Source organism: Rhipicephalus microplus, chromosome 3, assembly GCF_043290135.1.
Source record: "Rhipicephalus microplus isolate Deutch F79 chromosome 3, USDA_Rmic, whole genome shotgun sequence".
Classification (NCBI taxonomy): Eukaryota; Metazoa; Arthropoda; class Arachnida; order Ixodida; family Ixodidae; genus Rhipicephalus; species Rhipicephalus microplus.
Genome location: NC_134702.1, coordinates 115,900,409 through 115,921,557, shown reverse-complemented (window position 1 = coordinate 115,921,557; position 21,149 = coordinate 115,900,409). Strand labels below are relative to the sequence as shown.

General features: G+C 46.5%; 1 protein-coding gene across 5 annotated transcripts in view; it reads left to right on the top strand.

The window, feature by feature from the left end:
* Positions 1-238: 238 nt before the first annotated feature.
* Positions 239-21,149, top strand: part of LOC142803886 (neprilysin-1-like) — a 62,331-nt gene continuing 41,420 nt past the window's right edge. For 2 of the 5 annotated variants that reach the window (XM_075890156.1, XM_075890154.1), the window contains exons 1-3: positions 8,596-8,703; positions 8,804-8,995; positions 20,643-20,945. In XM_075890156.1, the coding sequence (XP_075746271.1) occupies positions 8,608-8,703; positions 8,804-8,995; positions 20,643-20,945 (591 nt within the window). In that variant the 5' untranslated portion in view covers positions 8,596-8,607. Of the gene's footprint in view, positions 344-8,595; positions 8,704-8,803; positions 8,996-20,642; positions 20,946-21,149 lie in introns of those variants that run through there. The other 3 variants (XM_075890158.1, XM_075890157.1, XM_075890155.1) reach the window with 2 other exon arrangements.

The window sequence follows — 21,149 nt, the reverse complement described above, 5'->3', positions numbered from 1 at the left end:
GTTACTGTCAACGGGATGGCTGTCCAGATGAACAAAGAAATTTAATTATTGGCGTTTTTTTTGAAATTTATAACTTACTATCACTATAATTCTTGCTCTTCTGTAATTCATTCGTAACCAAACTTATAAGTAACAAGTTTATATGTGAATTATTCTTTTCTTGGTGGGTGTGAGCCTTTCATTAGAGGAGTCATCATCCTCACGATCATCGTCGCCAATATACGCCTAATTCCATGTAGAAGGTTTTGCCACGCCTACAAACCTCACTTGTAAGTAGTTCCCTGCTGGACACAGTTAACCTCGGGGTTCGAGGACGTATCCAGAACTACAGAGGAATGCCATGGTGAGAGGAAACGTGTTTGTGCACATTTGACTGAGAGCCTGAAGCATCTTTGCTATGGCCGCATGTTAGATACGCTTCGGTGGAATGCTTGTAGCTTTTGCAATAGCAGATTGAATGTTGTGCAACGATTGAAAAGGCTGTTTCTCTGGTTTTCCCGTACTCTCATATTTCGGTAAATGTCTGCTCTCACTGTTCTGGAGCAGATGTGACGCATACCTGCGTACCGCGGCCCGTGGTATACGGATACTGGCCACACGTGTCTGGAATAAAAGGTTTAGGATGCACGTGATAGAATTTTTATGTTAAAGGGGTCGGAAAGCGCTCGCTCCAAAATGACGATGCGAACCACTGGCGTCCACAGCACTGATTAGGTGACGTCCTCACCAGTAATGCTTTGCCGATCGTGGAATGCGGAAATTTGCAGTACTTGCGAGTGCATGCCATTTGGACACCCGTCAGCGTCTTTGCCATACGGAATCGGCGCTAAATTGAGCTCTGACGTCATATTGTTACGTAAAATGAGACGTGACTGTGGTATAAGGCGTCGCTACCGACTACAGCGCTGTGCGGTGGCACGCGCTCGGTGGCCGCACGGGGAGAAGAAGAAGAGGGAATAAAGAAGATGTCTCCGTTTATGCTGTGCTATTCATTATGCACGATGTAACATATTTTGGCGACGAGGATTCACCAGCCCATGTGCTACCGGCCTGAACCTCATCTGTGCCCTCGTTTATTGCCTACTATCTTCTACGATGAGTATTTCGGGGCTACAGCCGCCACCTCCGTTCCTGTCGTCACCTGGACACCCGGACATTCCATGGGAGCAATGGATCCAGGCTTTCAAGAATTACATGGTTGCTTCGGGCGCCTTCGACCTACCTGCCATTCGTCGGAAGGCGATCCTGCTCAACTGCTTGGGCTTGGAAGGACAACGTATCTTCCAGACTCTGACGACTACTGACGACCCGTGCCTCGTGCCTGCGAGCGCTGCGGCAGGTACACTGACGTCCCCTAGTCCTGATGTGTTCGACCGCGCCATCGCGACGCTGGAAGGTCACTTCAAAACCACGTTGAACGTCACTGCAGCGCGTCACCGTTTCCGTCAACGTACGCAGGCCCCAGGTGAGACTGCGGCTGATTATGTCACCGCGCTGAGAAGTCTTGTAGGAGCATGCAATTTCGGTGATCTAACGGACGACATGATACGCGACCAGCTCATAGAGAAAACCACAAGTGGATACTTACGTGAACGCCTTCTGCTGGAAGAGTCTCTCACGCTTTCTAAGGCTCTTACCATTGCCAAACAGCATGATCAAGCGACTAATGAAGCAAGAGAACTTGCACAAAATGACTTGCAAGTTCATCGTGTAAAAGATACTTCAAATCACAGAGAACGGCATTGTAGCACATGTACTTGCTATAACATGCACGGTCAAAGTCGCATATCTCCGAAAGAGCAAGTATGTTATCGTTGTGGTTCTACGGCACACCTTGCAAATAGCTCTCTGTGCAAGGCCAAAGCACATAGGTGTCGACAATGTGAGAAAATTGGCCATCTTGAAAAGGTGTGCAAGTCATTGCGAAAGTTTGAGAAGAATGTTCAGCATGTAGCGGAAGGTAACGATACAGCTGATCCAGACGACCATTTAAGTGTTTGTCAGATCTGGAGCCGTAAGAAGGGAATTTACGCAGCGTTGGAAATAGAAGGAATTTCTGTACCATTTTTGATCGATACAGGATCATCGGTTTCGATCCTGGCCGAAGAACTTTACCAACGCTATTTTTCTAAAGCGTATCCACTGAAGTCTACATCCGTCCAGCTTCTCGATTATTCAAAGGCAGCAATTCCTATACAAGGATGCTTCATTGCTACTGCCTCATTTCACGGCCGATGCACTTCTGTTCTACTATACGTTGTGCCTGGGGGAACGACCATTCTGGGATTAGACGGCATCGCTGCTCTGGATATGAAGATCCAAGGGTCACCGCTCAGGTGTCTTCTAATGACGCAAGAAACTCCGGTGCTACCTCCAGAATTACGTTCTGAGTTTGAGCACCTATTTGCAAAAGAGCTGGGAACTGTGAGAGGTTTCACTCACAAGGTCAGAGTTCGCGCGTCTGTACAACCGGTGGCCAGCAAACTGAGACGACTGCCACTTGTCATTCGTGAGCAAGTCTCGGCAGAAGTTCAGAAATTAGAAGCTCAGGGCATCATTGAGCGTGTCGACTCTTCTGAGTGGGTCTCCCCTATTGTCGTAGCCAGAAAAAAAGACGGCTCGATTCGTATGTGTGTTGACTTACGGGAGCCAAACAAAGCTGTGGTAGTAGACAGTTTTCCTTTGCCACAAACTGAGGAGCTCCTGAACAGCCTGGCTGGGGCACAGCGTTTCTCGAAGCTAGACTTAGCTTCTGCATATCACCAGTTACCGCTCAGTTTAGAGAGCCGTGACCTTACCACGTTCATCACTCACGATGGACTATTTCGCTTCAAGAGGGTTTGCTTCGGACTGGCGTCGGCGCCATCAGCGTTCCAGAAAATGATGCACATGATCTTGAAAGGGTGCAAATGTGTCCTATTTTACATTGATGACATCATCGTGTATGGGCGATCCCGAGAGGACCATTTGGGAAACTTGCGCGCTGTATTGCAACGTCTTTCTGATGCTGGCCTCCGGCTCAACAACAAGTGTGTCTTTGACGTGGCAGAGTTGACTTTTCTAGGTCACGTTGTGAGCGCCAAAGGATTATGTCCGTTGATGTCATCCATTGAGGCGATAACAAAGGCACCATCACCTACAAATGTTAACGAACTCCGCTCGCTACTGGGGCTTGCAGGCTTCTATTCCAAGTTCATTCCTCATTTTTCGGATGTTGTCGAGCCAATGCGCGCCTTGCTACGAGGACAAGCCTCTTTCGTTTGGAGTGCGGCAGCACAGAGCAGTTTGGAGCGCCTGAAATCTCTGCTCACATCTTGCGAAGTGCTTCATCTTTTCGATCCTCACTTGCCTGTGTTCGTTACAACTGATGCTTCAGGATATGGATTAGGTGCAGTACTTCAGCAAGACAACGGGACCTCACTGCAAACTGTCGCATTCGCCTCCCGCACACTTCAACCGCATGAGCGGAAATACTCAGTCGGCGAACGTGAGGCCCTTGCCTGTGTTTGGGCTTGCGAACACTGGCACGTTTATCTATGGGGACGACCTTTCATCTTACGAACGGATCACGCAGCGCTGGTTACGCTTCTTTCGACGAAAGGCACCGGTCACCGACCATTAAGGATTGCGCGCTGGTCCTCACGGTTGCTCTGCTACAACTATACCGTCGAATACAGGAAAGGTAGCGAAAACGTCGTGGCTGACGCTCTCTCCAGGCTACCCGTCCAGAGTTTAATCCGCGATGCACCAGAAGAGGAGTTTATCTGTTTGTTGTCTCCCGTAGTTACCATGCCAGAACTTCAAGAAGCAAGTGCCAATGATCAGATTATCTGTGAAGTTAAGCACTTCACGACTACTTCTTGGCCTGACAAGAAATCACTGTCAAAAGAATTGCTACCTTACTTTTACGTGAAGGCTGAACTCTCTGTTGTAAGTAATATCCTATGCCGGGGTGACAGGATTGTCGTGCCTGCAACTTTGACACGCCGCCTTATGGATCTGGCCCACGAGTCACATCCAGGCATTAGTCGTACCAAAGCTCGCCTGAGAGAGTCCTATTGGTGGCCATGCATGGATAGTCACATTGAAGAACTGGTGCACACATGCGTGATTTGCCAGTCTTGTGACAAGTCCGCACGTACCTTTCCAGCGCCACTGCAACCTGTTCCTCTTCCTGACGCGGCGTGGGAAAAAATTGCCATCGACATTGTGGGACCTTTCACGCAAGCTTCGGCCGACTGCCGTTTTGCGATTACTGTTATTGACTATTATAGCAAGTGGCCTGAAGTGGCGTTCGTGCGAGATGCGACCACGTCTACAGTGAAGAAGTTTTTACTTGAACTTTTTGCGCGAGAAGGCTACCCACGTAGTATTGTATCCGATCATGGACCACAGTTCTCTTCAGCAAGCTTTGACGAGTTTCTCACGGAGCGTGGAATAACGCACTACAACTCTTCCGTGTATTACCCACAAGCTAACGGCTTGGTGGAGAGATTCAATAGGGTGCTGAAGTCGTACATTCAACTAGCCCTGCTTGAACGTCGTGACGTACGAACAGCCATGCTTGATTACCTGCAAGTATATCGCTGTACGCCTCACGCGACTACTGGTGCGACACCCGCTGTTCTTCTTCATCGACGCCAACCTCGCACCAGACTTGACATATTGGGATTGCCCGACAGATGCTTCAGCATGGACCCGTCAAGGGCGATTGAACAGCTACGAGAGCATGTCAAAAAGAAGCAAATGATCTCGAAGAGCTACACCGATGAAAAACGTGGAGCCAAGGAACCCAGTTTCGTCGTTGGTGATTACGTGCGCGTTAAGACAACTGCAGCTCACGGTAAGCTGTCTTCACAATTTTCCGCGCCCAAGAAGATCATTGGAAAACGGGGACCGGCCTCGTACCTTTTGGACGATGGGCGTGTGTGGAACGCATCTAAGTTAATCGCAGTTCACTCCGGAGCGGTCAACAAAATGAAATCGGGCACCCCTGCTGTTATGAACTGGACACCTGCATTTAATCGGTCTTCTCATGCATTACAGCCCGAAACCTCTGCCCTTATGAACTGGTCCCCTGCATCTGATCGGTCATCTAGTGCGCCCCAATGGGACACATCAAGAGCGGATGGTCATGAAAGGGCAGACCCCGTATCATCTCCACCAGACGGCACGCAAGCTTTGACCAGTCCAGGATTTAATGCGCCTGCAAGGAAAAGCAAGCGTAAAAAGAAGACCCCAAAGAAATTGAAGGACTTCGTTAGGAAATAGACAAAAACAGTTTTGTGTGTTTCTATCATTTATTTTTATTTTTTTTATTTTATTCTTTTTTTTGCAAGAGGGAATATGTGGTATAAGGCGTCGCTACCGACTACAGCGCTGTGCGGTGGCACGCGCTCGGTGGCCGCACGGGGAGAAGAAGAAGAGGGAATAAAGAAGATGTCTCCGTTTATGCTGTGCTATTCATTATGCACGATGTAACAGTGACGTGACTATTTCGCAGTGTATTTACACCGATAAAATCGGAGCGCGGCACACAGAGTGAGCAAACCAGTCCTCATTGTCGTCTTTTGATCACAGAATGGTTCACCTTTAATGCAATAGCTACGTAGCATTACCCGCGGTTGTAAAAGCACCGACTGGGTGCACTTTACACGTGTTCTTCAGAAGGAGGGTGGTACGATTTCAACCTACTCACGTGGACTACATCACTGGGGGTGTTTGCAGACAGGTCAGTCCCGGAGACTGGAATGGCCTCATAGGTAACGTCCGTTACCCGTTGTATGATACGGTAAGGTCTCTTGTACGGAGATATCAACTTCTCTGATAATCCAACGCGAAGAACTGGGTACCAGAGAAGAATTAGAGAACCAGGTGAGAATCAACGTCGACATGCTTGCTGTCGTAGAGAGCCTTCTGGGTTGCTTGTGAAGCCAACAGCCTAGAGCGGGCAATCTGACGTGCGTGGTCGGCACGAGCGATAGCATCACGTGCGTATTCGCTCGGCGGAGGTGTAGTAGTCGGTAGTAGGGTGTCCAGTGGTAAGGGTGGATTACGGTCATAGAGCATATAAAAAGGTGAATATCCTGCTGTATCATGACGAGATGAATTATAGGTGAACGTCACGTGAGGTAGCGCTATATCTCAGTCATGGTGGTCAGATGAAACATACATCGAGAGTATGTCCGTGAGAGTGTGATTTAGGCGCTCAGTAAGGCCATTTGTTTGAGGATGGTAGGAAGTGGTCAGTTTGTGTTGAGTTGAGGAAGAGCGCAAAAGGTCGTCGAGTACGCGTGATAAAAATCCGCGTCCACGATTAGTGAGCAATTTTCGAGAAGCGCCGTGATGTAGAATTACATCGTGGAGCGAAATTCGGCAACGTAAGTAGCAGTGCTGGTGGGGAGCGCTCCGGTGATGGCAAACCTGGTCGTATGGTCTTTAGCAACAACGACCCACTTGTTCCCAGAGTTTGACGAACGCCTGCGTGCACGCGCGCCGTGTCACGTCGAAGTGTATATGCGCCTTTACCGTGGCATGTAGTCATGTTCTCACATGACACGCATCTCATAATTATCATGTTTGCACCAGAAACATACATACGTCATCTATTGACGTCACGTAATACCAAGTTTGGCATAGGTGAAGCTAGCGAAACGGCCGGTAGCGCATCATGAGTGTGGCATGTAGTCATGTTGTTACATGACACGCATGTCGTGATTATTATGTTTGGATGTGTCATTTACCTATGTCGTCCATTCAAGTACCGTAGAACCAACTTTGGTATATGTGACGCTAGCCAAATGATTGAGAACGCATCATGAGCGTGAAATGTAGTCGTGTCACATAACACGCATGTCGCAATTTTCATGTTAGTGTATGTCGCTTGTGTTCGCCGTGCAATCATGCCATGCCATACCAATTTTGCAACATGCCATGTGAACGAAACTATCGCAAGAGCAGCAAGGTCATGAAATGTAAATCATGACATTCATGGCATACATGTCATTATTTTCATGTTATTGCTAGTCAAGTATGCTCGCAATACAGTGGTGTTATGCCATACTAAGTTTGGTATTGATAGCAATACCCAAACGGCCAGGAGAGCTAAAAGTCATAGGCGGCTAGATAGATAGATAGATAGATAGATAGATATAGATAGATTAATAGATAGATAGATAGATAGATAGATAGATAAATAGATAAATAGATAGATAGATAGATAGATAGATAGATAGATAGATAGATAGATAGATAAAGTGATGTTTCGTACTACGCTGAGGAATTCTCGCTAGGACACATGATAATTCCCTATTTCGGAAATTTTCTTCTGGGAACGTTGACGAAATTGACAGCCTATTTCCCTGCACAACAGTACAAATTTCCACCTCCCTACACGCACACACATTCTATAATTACACGTGTCTCATGGACTGAGAAGCTTTGAAATGATGACTGACAAGTTTTGAGAAGGTTTGAAATGATGCCCCATAACAAAAGCATGACTTGATAAATTGATATACTCTTAGTTCACTGCACATTCTTGGCTTGAAGTCTAACCGCAATGGTGAACTAATCATCGCTACACGGAATTATAGAAAAAATCTCAAATGCTATGGCGAGACCTAGACCACTAACACACCGGATACAAAGTAAAGCTTATTCCTTCCTATGCTTGCGTGGTGGATGTGCCAGAACCGACCACAGCAGATGAATGTGCACTGTGACGGCTAATTACTTTTCGCCACAGAAGAATTTAACTATTTCTGAAATTCCCTGAATTATCAAAAAGATTTCTTTTTTCTAATTGGCTCAAAATGACCGGCGGAAATTGCCCGAAAAGGAGAAAATTTCCTGAACAAGACATCACTGATAGATAGATAAACAAAAACGCTCAAAGTAACCGCAATTCGCTAGGATATGCCTCGTCTTTAATAATACTTTTTAAGTTTAAACGTCCCAAAACTTCAATATGATAACGAGAAACTCAGTTGTCAAGCGACATCAAGTTTCAGCTGTCAGAATTTTCTTAACGACCACCTAAATATAAGTTCAATTTTGTCTCTCTCAGAAGCGTGAACTCAAAGGCCGAGATTTCATTCTATGACCTTCCCGTCAGCAGTCTTTTGAATTCAGGTTTGCAAATTCCAGTTCTTAACATATCGAATCCTTTCTATGTATTGGAATTTTTCGTACTACACGAGAAATGAGTGAAAGAAGAAAGAAGAATAGAGGGAGAATGAAACAGTAATCTAAAAAGACAGAAGCAAGGCCGCCCAGCTATGCAGTTTCTCCATGCTTAGCTCCACTAGCGAAAAGCTGCCTATAATGTCACTTGTCTCTTTTTTTTAGCGCTATGCCTTTGCTTTAAGATACGCCCTTTTATTCCCTGCAGTTTTATGCATTAACCTTCGATAACTTAAACTTCGCAGTGACATTCCGATCAAAATTTTAATACATACATCGGTTACGTTCTTGAGGTGTGTAGGTTTAGTATATGCATAGGCATTGAACAAAAAGCTAATTCAACCTCCTTTCCCCACCTGCCTCCCCCCCCCAAAATGCTTACGTGGGTACATCACGACAGAAATACGTCGCACAGCATTTGGTATGGATGTGTGCACGTGTTTGTGGTCAGTTTCATCCGCTGAAGAGTATACTGAAACGATAAACGGTGAAGTTTTGGCTGCCTCAGAATGTCTAATTGTGAGTCATTCTTGGAAGCTGTTCGTATCACGCAGAGTTTTGTCGATACCGCCCACAAATTTCCAATCAGCTATATCTACGCTATAAACTCATGACGCAGGATCTAGATACAGACAATTTGGAGAAGCACCAACTTGTCAACGGCAGTTACGAAGATCCACGATGTCGGAGAGATAACATATGGAGCAACTTCTCTTTGTGCCTGCTCGCGGCTCTGCCAGTAGTCTTGCTCAGCTTGTGCGTGATTCTTTTTCTGCTGTCGACACAGCTCAAGGAGTTTACTACCGATGCGGTGAGTACCACGCGACTGCACAGTTATTATATGTGGGGTTAAACGTCCCAAAACCACCACACGATTATGAGAGACGCCGTAGTGGAGGGCTCCGGAAATTTCGACCACCTGGGGTTCTTAACGTGCGCCCAAATCTGAGCACACGGACCTACAGCATTTCTGCCTTCATCGGAAATGCAGCCACCGCCGCCGCAATTCTATCTCGCGGCCTGCGGGCCCGCAGCCGAGTACCTTAGCCACTAGACCACCATGGCGGGCCCATGCCCCTGCACAGTAATGCGATTTTAGATTGTCTAACGAGCCAAGCCGTGCGGTTCAAATCAGTTCGAGGTACACAGTGGCGTACGCTGTTATCAATATTTACGTCCTATTAGATTTGTATTTAGCCAATCTCTTTCCACAAAAGAGCATGAACGCTCAGATCTAACGTAAAGCCTATAATTATTTAGGAATTTATTATGCGCGTGGGGTATTTATTATTTCTGTTTGCTCACACGTGAAACGAGCAGTGCTCGCAGTACGATAACTACCGAACAGAATATGGTTGGTTATTCTTTTTTATTTGAACTATTCCTGAACTGCTGTTAACGTGGACCGGACAAATAGAACAAGACAGGTCGGGCGCTTTTCCGACCTTTCGCGGCATTTAGAGCATCGCACCATAGAGTGGACTTAGTTTCAATAATACTTGCGTCCATGGTCGCATGGTAATGCTGATGTTACGACCGGATAGAAGTAACCCTTTAAGCGTCAGTGTAGTAGACGTTGCTGGTAAGCCAAAGTTTCGTGCAACACTGCTACACTTAAGAAATTGCGCGAAACCACCCCGTAAAGCACGATCAAGAAATAAAAAATGGCATGAATAATTACGCGCTGACTGTGTCGCATGAAACTGATTTTCACTTGGCGTAGGAACCACCGTTTTTTTTACAACAGAGACTCTCTGGTGATGGAAGCTGTCTGCCAAAAGGGCTGTAACAAAGTCTTGCGTCAGAACTACGACGGTATAGGGGTGGTAGTGTCGGTTATCCACTTTTATATCACATAACTAACATGTTTTCATTTGTTCGAGCTAAAGTCAAGCTTGGAGCAAAAATAATCAGGATCGCTGCATGTTACGTGCACATGATTGGCGAGCGTGCACTTCATGGGGCTACTAACCCCTCTGCCCCAGCGTCAATTCAGAGGTTACACTGTACCATGAGATAACATGTACGTATAATATTAGGCATGCCTCGTAAGCACTCAGCATGCCCCCCGCTATTCAATTTACATAAAGATGCCGAACAACCTCGTAACGCTTGACTAGAGCTTTATAATTCTACAAAGGCTACTACACTTCAAAAGAATGGCTTGTTGGACAAGTTAGTACTTATCCATAATGTACTGCGCGAAAATGTGCAGAAACATGGATTAGAGAAAAAGAACAGCATTTGTTTGTCCTTTTTTTATACATCTTGTTTTCGTCCATTTTTTTTTGCGCATTACAGTATGGCCACTACATTTCCTGGCAGCTTGAAATAGCATTGATTCCCGCAATTTGGGTACTTGCCGCAATTTAGTATTGCCGGAAACACGTGCAGGGTACCACCACTGGTTTAGCGTCAATGCGTTCTAGTATCTCTTGTTCCCGTGTATTTCTAAAGCGGCAAACTCAGCCGGAAGAGAGAGGGCACATTTTTTCTACTTTTCCGTTTTAGCAACATTTGGCTTGATGTACGCTGGCGTTTTCGGGGTGCCGGCACGCGTACCTGATGAGTACGGTACTCTACTGCTGACATGTACTTCACAGCACTACATTTGGTCGCATACTGGCCACCGCTCAGATGCATGCCAATAGGTTGTACTCAGTTTACTTCACTTTAAACGCAAGGTAAATAGCCCAGGTGGCCGAAATAGCAAGAGTCTTCCGCAACGACGTTCCCGATACACTTAACATGATGGATGGAAAAAAAAACTCATCTGACGAGAAAACATAATAGCCAAAGAAAACACTCTTATGTACGACTATAAAAAAATAAAACTGGCGTTGCAGCGCAGAATGCGAGTATCATAAAAACACGGCGTCTGTATTGGGAGCCGATATCTCATATCTCCTGTTTTTCGTTTAATTTAATTGGTGAGTGTACGTTTTTTCAGTTTTTACTACAATTAAAATAACAACATTCAAGTCATTGTGCTGTGCTACGTCTCTCACGCAGTTAGTTCACGTTGCCTTGAAGTGGTGAGTCAACGAACATGGGCTAATTTTGTTATCTCATGCACTCCACTGCTCTACTATTTTTCTATGTCTGGCACATACCACTGAATTGATTGCTGGTCCTTCATTAGTTCAGCTTCCTTGTTGTTCATCATGCATCTCTTTTAATAGATAGTATTGGTGGATGAATGATTGCTGTTCCGTCATCAGTCAAGCTTCCTGGTGGTCCATCATGTATCACTCCCAATAGATAATACTGGTGGCTCACTAAAGGATTTGATTGATTTGATTGATATGTGGGGTTTAACGTCCCATGATTTGATTGATATGTGGGGTTTAACGTCCCAAAATCACCATATGATCATGAGAGACGCCGTAGTGGAGGGCTCCGGAAATTTTGACCACCTGGGGTTCTTTAACGTGCACCCAAATCTGAGCACACGGGCCTATGACATTTCCGCCTCCATCGGAAATGCAGCTGCCGCAGCCGGGATTTGAACCCACGACCTGTGGGTCAGCAGCCGAGTACCTTAGCCACTAGACCACCACGGCGGGGCGGCTCACTAAAGGAGTAAGCTGTTTTTTGCTACTGAATGATGAAACAGCAACTAGCTCATGTTTGTTTTTCTTTTAACACTTACTGGCTAGCATTACTATACCAATTCCACACTTCAAGGTCACGTTTGCCGGACATGCTTTGCAGATGTATGTATTATAGCTTCTAGCTCCATAATATATTTCGGTTATTTACGTTTTTTCATATGCTTATATTCATTCCAGCGTTGGGTAGTCTATAACAAAGTTCCCTTCTCTCTCCAGGTTGCTAAACATGGCTTTGCTGTTATTCTTGCCTTGCTACTATTGGCATTGATTTTTAAATCTGGCCTAATAATTTGCAATTTATCTAAAAAAAGTTGCCACAATTGCTCACGAGCGACATGTCATTGGAAGATTTCACACTGCTCACGAGTACGCTAACCTTCTCTGCTGTTATTACGGTGTTCTATTTTTGGGAGATTTACCCTACGTAGACAGTGAATAATACTGGAGAAACTTTTTCTGGTGAAGGCGGCTTTCTTTCATCGAAATTTGCCGTAATTTCTTTAACACAACGGTAGTAGAAATGACATGCTGTAATCGATAAGTAATACCTTCCGATATGTTTCATGTGCCCATGCTGACGCAAGACTCGCAGTACTGCAAACGCCTCAACCGATTCGAATGTTTAGTTATAGTGCATGAAAGCTATACAGAGTAGGTATTGTATTCAGCAGATTTATGAATTACCATAATAATGGAAGAAACGCCATAAGCTTACCACTTTACGAAGCCATAGCGCAATCTCAGTTGTTAAATTGGAGGTTCGGCCTTGTCGTATTAAATGTACCCAGGAATGTTTGACATCAACAGAAAGTCCGCTGACGAATAACATTTTTGAAGGAGTTCAAGTCCCTTTTCTGCTGTATTGACAAAGTGCTTGGAATCTGCAAATCTCCCTAGCGCATTTAGTGGAGCGTTCTAAATATACAAGATCAAAGTCTTACTATCTTGAATCATATTGAATGCTACGTCGTCGGCTCTGACTGCTTTTTTGGGTTTCATATCTTCAAAAGTCATTCTGACCTCGTAGATGATTTTAGATGAGGTTTTAGTCTCCTAAAGCTGAATTCTCTATGAACTTTACAAAACTTCTGTACTGTTGAATGGGCAGTACGAATTCATGCATTTCATTCACAGTGTTTATTTAAGCTGATGTGGTGCTTTCGCCTTGTTAACACAAAAGTGCTTCAGGCTGCGCTTCACAACGGCTATGCTGACGTCCTTCAATCACAGAAGTGACTTCACAAAATATATACTCAAAAATTCCAGTGGGGAAAACACAATGTGAACATCTGTCACGCGGCCCCGAACCAGCACCCTCTCTAATCTCAATGCGCAGCGCTAACCACTACGCCATAGACAGTACGTTATCTGTTATAATAACGCCAAGCCATTCATATTGGTAATAACGTCAAGCCATTTATTTTGCTACGGAAGACAAGGGACGCCGCATAGACGAGGATGTGGATGAAATATATTTCAAACCAGCACCAGCGGCATCACTCACCGGTGATGATGATGATGATGATGAACCTTCAGCTTTGCTGGCCCTCACCCACAAAGGGGCATTGGCCAAGAACCGGGCGGCAGGATCATCAAGTGTGCTAAGTCAGGCATTCAGGTAGTCTCATAGCCGTGAATAATAACAATAGGCTAACAGGGTAATCTTTTTGTTGCCATTATGTACTCGCACACAGCAGAGAAAACCTCCCTGTGGCTATGACCTAATGTAATCCCTCCGAAGGATAAAATTAGTTCTACGTTTAATTTTAAACCTAGCTTCTCAATTGATTCGACCAGGTCTCTTTTCCTTTGATAAGCATATCATTGACAGGATAAAAAGAAATGATCTATTGATTCTGATTCCTTGCAAAAGAGACACAACGGAGATGCTGTTAGTCCAGCTTTAGGTAGGTAGTAATTCAGATGCGGAATTCAGCATCGTAATCTGGTGATTGTAATTTCTAACTGCTGAGATACACACCACTGTTTGTTCCAGCAATACCTTAGATGTACGAAGTCTCTGCCTTTATCTAATGATAATTTTTCTATTTCTTTGTGCAAACAAGCATTTCTATATCTGAGTGCTATTACGTAGGCGAAATCGGGTAAAATAGGTAAGAGTGGTCCGTTTAAAGATGCTTTAGCTAACGAGTCAGCCATCTCATTTGGATAAATCCCGCAGTGGCCAGGTATCCATAGCAAGTGAAATTTTTTCAGGTTTGCTAAAATAAACTGCTAATCATACTCAATAACGTCAAATTGTTTGCTGTAGATAGTGCAGTCCATACTGAGTTTTGCAGACACCAAGCGAAGATCACACTTCGTTCTGTTCGTCCGGCGTCTACGCGCATCATCCCACAAAATCTCAACATGCATGTAGCACAATCCCCGGTGGCAGAAGCGCCGTCTCGGTGCATGTAGATGTCAACGTCAGCGGGAGAGTCGTAAGGCTTCAAGCGTGCGACATGTACAATATCGGTGGTTTGTGGGGCAGTTGAAGGCGATGGGGCAGCAGAGCGAATTTCGTATGTCATAGGAGTAACCTCACGAAGGACTCAATATGGACCTTTGTAGCGCGAAAGAAGATTTCCGATAGGCCGACTTGACGGGTCGGGGACCACAACAGTACCAATAAACCAGGTAAGAAGTGCACTTCGCGGTGCCGTTAATTGTACAAACGCCGCTGGTTATCTTGAGAGGCCAGAAGGCGAGTGCGGGCAATTTCGCGTTCATGGGCAGCCCGAGTGATAGCGTCAAGGGCGTATTCGCTGGTCGGTGTCGCGGTGGACAGAATGTCTGTATCTAGGCGTAATGTAGGTTCTCGGCTGAACAACAGAAAAAATGGGGAGTAAGTGGCAGCGTCTTGCCGAGAAGAGTTATATGCAAATGTGACGTATGGCTTAGCAAGGTCTCATTCACAGTGGTTGGAGAAACGTATTTCGCAAGCATGCCTGTAAGTGTTCGATTCAGACGCTCCGTGAGTCTATTTGTCTGCGTGTGGTACGACGTAGTGAGCTTGTGCCTCGTTTCACATGACTGAAGGATATCGGCTGTGACTTTTGATAGAAAAGTGCGGCCACTGTCTGTAAGCAGCTCGTGTGGAGCTCCATGTTGCAAGATCACGTCCTTGAGGAGGAAGTCGGAGGCATCTGTGGCGCAGCTTCTTGGAAGTGCTCGTGTGATGGCGGAGCGCGTGGCGTAGTCTGTGGCCACTGCTATACACCTGTTGCCAGAAGAAGACAAGAGAAAAGGGCCGAGTAGAAGAAAGGTCCTGACGAAATGTCAAGTGATTAAATGTGCCCAGCGGGAAGCATCGCTGGTGTTTTGAGGTGGTGACATTTATCACAAGCCGTGACATATCTTCTGACTGAACGTGAATGCTCTGGCCAAAACAAGCACCGATAAATCCGGTCATAAGTGCGTGACACACCGAGGTGACTGGCAGTTGCAAGCTCATGGAGTTCGTGGAAAACTGCTGAGTGGAGGTGTTTTGAAATGACGAGCAGCTGGGCTGGTCCGTCTGGGTAGGACACCATCGTGGGGGACGTATGAGTGATGGGACCTGTCGAAAATGGTGATTCGAGATGTTCTATTATAGCACGCAAGAATGAATCACGGCGTTGCTCGTCACCGATGCGGGTGAGTTGCGAAACGGAGAAGACGCAAGCATCGGTGTCCGTGTGAGGGATGGTGCTCAATTCATCGACCGAGTGGTGGGAGAGACAGTCTGCCTCCTGATGTAGGCGTCCCGACTTGTACGTGACTGTATAGGTATATTCTTGCAGTCGCAGAGCCCAGTGGCCAAGCCGGCCAGTAGGATCCTTCAGTGACGAAAGCCAACGTAGCGCATGGTTGTTCGTCATTACAGAGAAATTCGCACTATACAAAATATGGGCGGAACTTCGTGAATGCCCAAACAAGAGCAAGGCATCCACGCTCTGTTATTTATTAGTTGCGCTCGGCAGCTGTGAGAAGGCGGCTAGCGTAGGCGATAACTCGGTCGTGTCCATGCTGGCGTTGGCTAAAATCGCTCCAATCCCATGAACACTCGCATCGGTTCCAACTTCTGTCGGAGTGAACGGTCAAAGTGTGCCAATATAGGTGGAGCCGCGAGGGGGGTGATGAGGTGAGAAAAAGCAGCAGCTTGAGCGGAACCCCACGTAAACTTCACGTCTTTTTTCAAAAGGTCGGTGAGTGGTCGAGCGATCGCTGCAAAATTCTTTCCGAACCTTTTAAAATAAGAAAAAAGTCCCACCAATCTCTGAACATCCTTGACAGACTAGAACACAGGAAAGATTGTGACGGCACGAACTTTCTCACGGTCAGGCTGCACACCTGATGTGTCGACAAAGTGGCCCAACACCATAATCTGCTGGCCGCCGAAGGTACATTTCAACGAGTTTAGTTGAAGGCCAGCAGTGCGGAACATGTCGAGAACCGCTGACAAACGCTGGAGGTGCGTCTCAAATGTAACGAATATACAAGGACATCATCCAAGTAGCACAGACATGATGACCACTTGAACCTTGTAATAGCGAGTCCATCATACGCTCAAACGTAGCTGGGGCGTTGCATAGCCCAAACTGCATCACCTTGAATTGGTATAGGCCGTCGGGAGTTACAAACGCAGTCTTTTCTTGGTCTTTCTCGTCCACCACAATCTGCCAATAGCCAGAACGTAGGTCAATTGAAGAAAACTATCGCGTGCCGTGATGACAATCGAGGGCGTCGTCAATTCGGGGCAAAGGACAAACGTCCTTTTTCTTGATTCGATTAAGAAGGCGGTAATCAACGCTGAACCGCCACGTGTCATCTTTTTTTTAACGAGCGCAACAGGAGGTGCCCAAGGGCTCGAGGAGTGTTCAATAACTCCTTTGGCTGGGATCTTGGTGACTTCTTGAATTACCTTGCTCTCTGCGGCAGACACCCGGTATGGTGTGCAGTAAATAGGAGGAGAATCAGCATTATTAATGCAGTGCTTCAGGAGGGAAGTCTGACCGAGTGGACTGCTGTTAATGTCAAATATGTCACGGTACGAAGCCTAAAGGCGGTATCGGGCGTCAGACTGCTCAGGTTTGAGTTTCGGGTCGATCATTGGGCGCAAGGCCGCATTGAGGAATGTGGCATCCTGCGGGCAACATGGAAGACCACAGCATGCGTCTGCCGCAAAAGCAGTGACATTGTCGTCTATTCAGGGTCGAAGCGTGGCGACTGAAATTCTGAGTGGTAGTACTTGCTGCGTGAAACCAAAATTGATAACTGGCAGACATGTTTGGTTAGAGGTCATGATTACGACGGAATGTGGCAGAGTGATGTTGCATGCCAGGAGAACATCAGGAATAGGCGTGACGACATAATCACCATCAACAACGGCTGATTCTGTTGCCAAATCAAAGAATTTGAGGGCTTTTGGCGGTATCTGACTGAAGTCTGCGGTACAGAAGCTTTTCGGCAGCTCGGGGCGAGAATCTGGAATAAGAGGAAGTTCTAAACAGTGTGCCACCAGAACGGTCGATCAGGGCAGAATGCGTCGATAAGAAGTCCATCCCGAAGATGAGGTCACGAGGGCAATTTTCGAGCTCGGTGAATAAAGCAGGAACATGGCGGCCGGCAGGGCAAATATGAGCGGTACACATGCCAATGACGGTCACAGTTCCACCATTGGCGACACGGATGGCTTATGTTGCGGCAAGCGTTAGTACTTTTTTTGAGGCTGCGACAGGGACGAGCACTCATTATAGACAACTGAGCTCCAGTGTCAACTAAAGCCGTCAAAGAGAGACCGTCCACATGCACTTTGAGCAAGTTCTTATTAGTAGGGAGCGTAAACAGAGGATTTGGGTCAGTCGCCTATGATGCAGCACTACCTCCAGGAGCTGCAAACCCTAGTTTTCCGTCTGGAAACATCCATAGTTAGTCAGTGATGGATAGCGGGGGGGTTAAGGCGACGGAGAACGGCGGCGTTGCGGTAGCAGTGAACGAGTGGTAGAGCGGCTTTTAGGTGCGTCAGAAGCAGGGTACTCATGGCTGGGCGAATACCGACAGGGGTCCGCGTATGGCCAAGGAGAAGAAGAAAATTGGCTACAACGGGGTGGCGTCGAAGTGCTGCGGCAGTAGCGAGAGTCATGGCCAACTCGGTGGCAGATTGGCTTGTCGTCTGCTGTTCTCCATTCCGTCGGATTGTGGGAGCTTGGCAGAAACTATGGGTCATGGCGTGGTGCATTCATTGGGATCGGTCTGTAGTCCGGTCGGGAAACGGATCAGGCGACAGGAAAACCAATGTTAGCAATTTCTTGCCACACGACTGCCCGAATGACTGACACCACCGGAGGTGTTTGCACGGTGCCCTCGTCGAGTGGAAGTGGATGAAACGGCGCCGAACGGGCCACCTCAAGCTCGCGCCAAACGATGCGTGTAACATTCTCGTACAAGGGTTGTGTGGAACCGAGATCAGTACAGGTTGACAAGACAGCCGTGTTTGGGAGCCGCGAAAATTGAGGCAGAACTCGGTGGTTTTTGGCCATTTCAAATTGGCGGCATTCCTAAATTATGAGATCAACGGTAGTGACGTTGTTGTACACGAGCAAGCTGAACGCGTCGTCCGCGAAGTCCTTGAGTAGGTGGCCCACCTTGTTGCTCTCGGTCTTTTGCTCGTCCACTTTGCGGCACAACGCGAGCATGTCCTGTATGTACGAGACATGCGACTCGGTTGATGACTGTACACGGATGGCAAGTTCTTGTCGTGCGGCCATTTGTCGACCGGACGGGTCCCCAAAGATGTCGCGTAATCGTTCCTCGAAGATGTCCCAGCTGGTGAGCTCGGTCTCATGAGCGTCGAATCATACACGCGGGATGCCATCCAAGTAAATGTTTACGTTGGCGAGCATCCTGGTAGGGTCCCATCGTGGAGACAGGCTAATGCGCTCGTACATGTGGAGCCAGTAGTCGACGTCAAGGCCAGGCTGGGCGGAGAACGTACCGGGATTACGGGGGTGGGACATCGCAAGGTACGTAGTAGCTGGTGCTCCAACTGAATGTGGTGACGGGTTGTTATCATTGGAAGCCATAGCCGGAGGCTGGACAGTGCAGCCACTGCGAAGCTTCGTGGTGAAAACGGGGAATGTTTCACCTCCACCAAATATGTTACGGAATAGTTGAAACGACGTAGCGACGAGGCTGTGGATGTAATATATTTCTAACCAGCAACAGCGGTGTGACTAGTTCACCAGACACCGAGTGACGACCACTCATCATCCTCTTCGTCCGGCACACACGTGCATCGTCCCACAAAAGGTCAACATGCATGCAGCAATATTCATCATAAATCATTTAGCAGTGCTCAGAGCTTCAGAACATGAGCGCGTTTCTGTTATTAGTGGCGAGATATCAGTGGGTTGGGTGCACTCTCAACGTCATTGTCTCCACCAAGCATGGTCTCTCCTGCGCTTGCGCTTATCAGACTTGTATTCGGTTGAGCAAAAAGGTTACTTCGCAAACTGCCACGGCTGCGCCTATAAAAGACCTCGCTGCTAACACTTGACGCAGGAAGAATTGTAGCAGTTCTTCGCGCTTGCCTTGTGTAACGTGTGCGCTCAGCTCGTTTCGTGCGTCTTTTTTTCTGTTTGAACAGCGCGCCTCGCAGGATCAAACCCTGGCTGTGGCGGCTGCATTTCCAATGGAAGCGGAAATGTTGTAGGCCCGTGTAGTCAGATTTGGGTGCACGTTAAAGAACCCCAGGAGGTCAAAATTTCCGGAGTTCTCCACTACGGCGTCCCTCATAATCATATGGTGGTTTTGGTACGTTAAACCTCACAAATCAATCAATCAATCAATCAATGAGCGCGCCCTAGCTCTCGAAATGTAACAGTTGTTAGTGCACAGTCGTCTTGTGTGTGCTATTTTTTGCGTGAATTGTGCTTGAGGTGTGGGCAGTGAGTTGCGAGCTGCTTGCCATTCCTAACCAGATCTTGCGATTTCTCGCTGTTGCTGAAACAACGCAAGTAAGCACTCGACTACCTCTGTAATTATAGTTTACACTTTTGTGCTATACTGATTGTTAAATGAGAGCGTTAGCTACTTTTTTACGTAGTAGTATCTTTGTAGAATTGAAATTAAAATGCCTCACATAGGTCGTTGTTTCTTCTAGTTGGCACGCTTCGTTTCCTCAAAATAATTTTTTACAAATGCTGTCTGATGAATCGAAAATTGTGTGTTGTCAGTTATTTATTACGGTTTCAGTAGACTGAGAGAGAGGGAGCTTGTATTTTTGTGCAGTGGCGATTGACATTGTACTTTTTTGCTCACTCATGTGTACACTCAAGTGAAATATTAGACTGTTCATTTTTATGACTTGTTTATGAATTGCCTCAGATTACTTAAATTGGTTCTCGATTACCGAAGCAACAAACAGATCGCTAATCAGTTTAAAAAAACATTAATCGACAGTGAACATACTTGTTCGCCTTCATTACAGGCCTAGTCTGTCATTGTCATTGATAACACATGCTATGTCATTACGAACCTATACTGCTGAAAATTATAAAGCCGCTCAGTCCATACTAGGAATCGTCCAAATGGTGAGGAGCCAATATCCAAAAACACTTAACTAACACTGGGTTTCTTTTCTGCCTGATAGCCCTAATGAATTGAAGCAAGTCGATGCGAGTTCTTCTCCTTATCTTTATTTACCTATATATTTATTTGCTTGCTCTTATAAGGTACAAATATTGTGAAAAATCATTTTGACTGTTCCACCCTATGTAGGATCGTCTTTGCGGAGCGGCGTTTGAAACTGCATGAAGAATTGACTTGCAAAAACTAACTTCATGTTTTATGCCTGGTCAGGAATACAAGACCGACAGCTTGGACGGGCTCGTGATTCCGATGTCTCTCTCCTCGAAAATGCCGCATCCACCACCTGTTGAGCATGGACCAGCGGTTACACCACCCGCTGAGCCTCTGCCACCCGCACGACCTTCTGATCACCTGCGACCGCAGCGAAATTCAGACGAAGACACGTGCACATCGTACACTTGCCGGTTCGCGGCACAGTGGCTGCAGTCAAAGCTCGACGAAACGAAAGACCCATGCCAAGATTTTTACAGCTATGTTTGCGGAACCCACAGAGGAGTGAGCCAGTTGTCCCAAGTATGATGTAAACGGTGACTTTCGATATTTCGTTTGAATCCAATAGCCAATGTGCTAAATGCAAGGCAAGTGATACAAGAAAGCAAAATAGCTTTGGTTACCACCTCTGGCATCATTGATGCTCTCAAAAGCACTCACAAGAACATCATTTGAAGCACTGCTGCAGAAAAGAATGAAAGCAAAAGCTCTTTGAACCTTCGTAGC